This window comes from Myotis brandtii, unplaced genomic scaffold (genome assembly GCF_000412655.1).
Source record: "Myotis brandtii unplaced genomic scaffold, ASM41265v1 scaffold550, whole genome shotgun sequence".
NCBI classification, from domain to species: domain Eukaryota; kingdom Metazoa; phylum Chordata; class Mammalia; order Chiroptera; family Vespertilionidae; genus Myotis; species Myotis brandtii.
Window position 1 is genome coordinate 195579 of NW_005370043.1, and position 5660 is coordinate 201238.

A 5660-nucleotide genomic window follows, 5' to 3' on the forward strand; every position below is an offset into this window, starting at 1 on the left:
CCTAATGTCATATCAGGTGTAAGGCAAGGTGTCTCCTATCCTGTTTCCAGCATGGTCAGGGAACCAGAAACAAAGCAGGGGACTCAGGGGTCCAAGCACATGGGAAGTGTTCTGTGACGGTGTCAGGTAGGCGGCATATTTAAAACTGTGCACACCTTTTTTATTCTCATGGATGGTAAGTGCCGGAGTTCTTGTCCCAGCATCAAGAAGGGTTCAGGAATCTGGAGAAGGGGCTATGCGTAGATGACATAGGAATCCAGAGACTAATAAAGAATCCGGAGACGAAATATAATTTTGAAAGGCTTTTGAGGGTCAGAGGAGCTTAGCTAAAGGAGCCAAGATCCAAGATCTTAAGTCTAAGGTCTTAGGTTCTCTCCATCCCCAGGATCCCATGCTTTTTATTAATACAACTTGTCCTGAGGCGAGGCAGAGATACACACTTCAAAGGGTCAGGGTTTGGTACAGAGTCCATTGTCAGAATGGGGGAATTAGCCTACGGCTGTTCAGGTGTTTGGCCAGTAGGAGGCAATAACATGTAGATTAAGATGCCGTTTAGCTGTCTGGCAGCCACAATCAGTTTCCTATTCAGGTTTGGGAAAATGCCTTTAGCCATTCCCAACAGGTGACTACATGTGTGACTCAACCCTGTTGAGTCCCCAAGTCTCATCAACCTTTTGATGAAACTCTTGAAATTATGACATGCTGGAATTGGTCGCTGGCAGGTAAGCCTATAAGCAAAGCCTTCAGAGGAATTGGTTATCAAATTGGAGTTGATGATCAGACACTTAAGTTTTCAAACCTGGAAACTTTTGGTAGAGTCAGTGCCCTTCAGATTTGGAAAACATCCATCTTAGTAAACGCCTGAAGCCACAGGTGCTAAACGAAATGAGCTTCTCTGTTCACTTGTTTTTTGTTTTTGTTTGTTGTTGTTTTGTTTTTTTTGGTCTCATTAGCCTAGTTGAGCCACTAGGCTATTGAAGATTGTCACAGGGATTCTGTCACCCACAGACATATCCTCCCAGCTCCTGGAGGGAGCCAGGGTTGCCATTGTTCCTGAGCCAGCAACCAGGACAAGCCCCAGCCCCTGAGCTAAGCACCCTCATACAGACTCCATTTCTTCTGATGTTGGGCTGTTTTTTAGGGCGACGTTCAGAGGACATTCATCCAAGTGGACTTCGGTGATGGCATCGCAGTGTCGTATGTCAACCTCAGCTCCATGGAAGATGGCATCAAACACGTCTATCACAATGTGGGCATTTTCCGAGTGACCGTGCGGGTGGACAACAGTCTCGGGTCTGACAGCGCCGTCCTGTACTTACATGTAACTTGTATGTTATTACTGTTGTTGATTTATGACATCATTTAAATATTGTGCCCTTTTAAAATATGATCTAAAATTTCATATCTAGAGGAAGCTTACTAGTTAGTTACATTGTAGCAGGAGGGGAAAGGAGAATAAGAGAGCCAAGTGGGGAGGAAGTAAGAAGGAAATCAGGGAGTGGAATCTGAATAATCTTGGACTCCGCTTTGCTTCAGATTTTTTCATTGCACTTCCTGGGCCTCATTGAGGTACCTGAGCACCCGAGATACAATCCCTATGTCTGGGGGCTTGGCCTGAGCAACTTGCTAAGCTATTTGATTGAATATGGATTTCTTTTTTTTTTTGGTCAGAAATGTTTGAAAACACATGCATGGCTCAATCTAATGCATTGATAATTAGCATCAGTAAAGGAATTTCTCCCCGTTTGATTATTCTTCTACATTATACCTCACTATTAATATCCTTTTAGAGTTTTGCTCTCTTTTAAATATGTTTTTATTTTGTGCTTTCATCATCATTTATCCCCCCTATTCCCTTCTCCACCTTCACCCACACCCCTTCCCCCCACAATTGCCACACTGTTGTCCATGAGTTCTCTCTCTCTTTTATTTAATCTTTTTGCTCCTTTTTAAAAAGTGTGTTCTCTGGTCTGGGGATGATTTGTTGTTAGGGAGAAGATGGTATAGAGCAGCGGTTCTCAACCTGTGGGTCACAACCCCTTTGGCGGTCGAACGACCCTTTCACAGGGGTCACCTAAGACCATCCTTCATATCAGATATTTACATTACGATTCATAACAGTAGCAACATTACAGTTATGAAGTAGCAACAAAAATAATTTTATGGTTGGGTCACAACATGAGGAACTGTATTTAAAGGGCCAGAAGGTTGAGAACCACTGGTATAGAGGGAAAGAGTATAAATAATGATAAGGAAAGTACACTAGGAAACAGCTCCAAGGAACGTTAATGCTTTTCCCCATTGCAGGATCTAAGGGTGCGCTAAGTCTGATGAGTCCATGACAGCTCCTCAGTCGTGTTGAGTAATAACGGTGCCATGAATGCCTTTTATAGTAGGTTTGTCAATGTCCCCGCAGAGGTAAAGGACTTGTTTAAGTTCCTAGAGAAAGAGTTTACTTTAAAATGACTGTAGCTCTTTTATATGAATGGCCTTGTTCAAGTGAATTACAAGTTCTAGGCCAAGAGTATTAAGGCCAGGCAATATCCCATGCCTCTCACCTGCCCCTTGCCCATTGAACCAAATTGAGTGCAGAATGTACTGACTGAAGTGTTTTTAAGCTGCTGTGGTCCAGTGGAGGACACACTGTTTAGGGGACCCCAGGAGATCGCTGGGCTCCTGAAGAATCCTGTTCTATCAGTGACTCTCCTTCTGTCTCTCTGGAACTCATGACAGAGGAACTTTGAAGAGACACTCTACCTTCTTTGGGTTTAAACAAAGTTTCGCAAGGTTCCCAGGTTGCCAACTCCACCTCCCTCTTTTCATTTAAAAATGTTTAATTCTTACTGTGCTCCAGGCTTTATGCTAGACAGGCTCTTTATGTGTGCAAACTCAGTCCTCAAAAAAACCCTGTGAAGCAGGCCAATTGGAAACCCTACTTTCAAAGGACAGTGGGGTCCCAAGAGTTTAAATAATCTATTTGAGTTTGTAGACCTACCATGCGGCAGAGCCAGATTTCAGACTTGGGCCTACACGCCTCAAATCCCAGCTCTTGATCGTGAAGGTTATTGTCACTGCCAACAGCAGCTCGGGGTTAGAGGAACTAAGTCTCCATCAGCCTTTCTCCCCCTTCCACGTGTTTGCAGATTGTCCTGAAGGAGCATGTGTATTGAAGTTAGGAGCAGTGCATTGCTTGTCAGTGACATAGGTTCAAGACCCACTTCAGAACTCCCTTCCTGCTAACTGCTAACTGCTATTCCTCAGCTGTCTACTCAGACTTTCTGGAGTTGTCTCTTACCAACAAATAATCTCAAGTGATGATATCATAGGAATGATCATCAAATTTTAAAAAATGCAACGCAAGCATTGGTTGTTAAGATAACTTGCAACCAAGTGACAACACATTTGCTGAAGATGCTTGCCTTCCTAGCCGCCTATCACTGTCCACAGTTCTGTAAGGAGGATTTTTGTTAGAGAGCTATTCTCCTTAACAATTACAGTAGCTTTATTCCACATCCCATATATGGATAAAACAGCTACTGTACTCTAACCATGTGTAAATACTGATGTAAAATTCAGCAGTAGCTTTGTGTCTCCTGGTCTCTGACAGAGTCGTCCACAGCTCTCCCTCCTGGTTGCCCCGTGGATTCTTTCTCCCCATAGAAATGGTATAAATGCTCATATCCCTGAGGGGTCCCTCCAGGCCCCAGCCCTCTCCAGGTTTACTAAATCCAGGCAGGGAAACAGCGCAGAGCTGGCCTCTGCTAAAGACCCAAAGTTGCTGAAGCCACAAGTGCTCAGCGAAATGAGCTTCTGTTCACTTGCATTTTGTTTGGTCTCATTAGCCTAGTTGAGCCACTAAATGATCTGACCTTAACCTTGGTGGAAGGTGATTTGTAATGGAAAGTTTTGTGTTCTGGTTTTAATTTTGTTAGACTCACTTTGGATTAAGAGGTTGGGTTAGCATGCCTCATACAATGGAACCCCTTTCTAAATTATTGCCTTGGGGACAATAATTAACTCTTTTGTACTAACTGTATTAAAGAGGATTATTTTACCACTTTCACTAAATCACAGCCATCCAAAACCCATGTCAGGAGCGTTTTCAGCGTGTTCTTGAGCGCCTCTCTCCTGAACGCCACGGGGTGTGTTACTCTTCTCCCCACCTCTCTACCCTGATACCCTGGCAGGCAGCACGGGCCCCTTCAAGTGGAGAAAACAAGGATCGGAGAAGTTCTGTGACTTTGACCTCTTTTATGATAATAGGAAATCAGAACAAGACCATCATTGACTCTCATTCCTAAAACCTCAAACTTGAAGTGTATCCTGGCAATTTTCGGTGTCACAGTGCCAGGGTGGGGTAGGGGTTGGCATTTAGAAGAAAAAAATACAAAAACTGAGCCTGAACTGAGAGGGAGGTGCAGTGGCTGAACTCCTGGCCCAGTCACTCCTTTCCTCTGAGCAGTTTGTTTCTGGAAGGTTCTGTGGAGCCTCATCTGTTGCGCCCTGTCCACTAGGAAAGCTTGAGTGTCAGTGATCACAGAGGAACATATGCACTTGGACTTAGCGGGTTCACAGCAGCAACTTAGTTCTGCTTGCCAGGCCTGCCCTCTGCCCTTCTCACCCAACTCCCTTCCCTCCACCTGGGACTCTCCCCCAATTGCCCATCTAGAACAAACAAACACACACACACACACACACACACACACACACACACACACACACAACGTTCCAGATCAGAAAGGTGATTTGATTCCAAATCAGAGGCTTTTTAGTAGGGGTTTGCAAAGGTCATGAAAAACTAAGGGAAAGGATGTTCCTTCTGAAAGGTTGCTAGGCATGGGGGTGGGTGGGCTGGGTAATCTGTTGAAGCCTTAAATGCCTAAACCCCTTGGGGAGAGTATGCACTGTGCTGTGCTTATTTACAATCTAATGAGACCCCTCCCCTGAGGTGCAGCCAGGGTTGCCTTGGATGGGACAGAGAATTTAGAGGACATGCAGGTTTCTGCTCAGAACTCTGCCCTAGCTAAGCCAGTCTTGCAGAGGAAAAAAAAATCACAGAAAAATGCAAATTTGCAGAATGGAAGGTAAAAGAAATAAAGTGGATTTCCTAGTCCTTTCCACACCTCTCTCTTCAGCTGGCACCTTACAAAGGTGCCCTTTGCAGGTGCCTCTCTGCCCCCATCTTAGTGATCCTGTGTAGCTTTGCCACTTTTCACAAGATCATGATATTGGCCAGCAAATGCCATACTTGGATTTTGTAAGGTGTGGTTTAATGAGTCACCTGCCCAGAAATTACATGACAAAAATGTAGTGTCCCAGGCCCCATCCCAGACCCAGTGAATTAGAAAACTCCCACAAGTGTGGCAGTATAACCTGCTTTGAACATGTTAAGATGATCCTTATGCTTGCTGAAGTTCAAGGAGCTCTGTTTCAGGTTCTCATCTTTATACTTTTATGCTTTTGTTTCTTCTGGTGGATTTTGAAACATTTCAGACAAACAGAAATATGATACATACACAATATTTAATTTGGCGATCAGAGGAGATCTCCAGAACACACATGCACATTCATACATTCATATTCTCTCTCTCTCTCTCTCTCTCTCTCTCTCTCTCTCTCTCTCCATCTCTCTCTCTCTCACCCACACACACACACACACA

At 44.3% G+C, this 5660-nt stretch overlaps 1 protein-coding gene across 1 annotated transcript in view; it reads left to right on the plus strand.

The window, feature by feature from the left end:
* The window catches only part of SORCS1 (sortilin-related VPS10 domain containing receptor 1), a 236399-nt gene that overhangs the window by 177948 nt on the left and 52791 nt on the right, over positions 1–5660 (plus strand). Inside the window, exon 18 of the mRNA XM_005878302.2 lies at positions 1142–1328. Coding sequence (XP_005878364.1) covers positions 1142–1328 — 187 coding nt within the window. The remainder of the gene's footprint in view (positions 1–1141; positions 1329–5660) is intronic.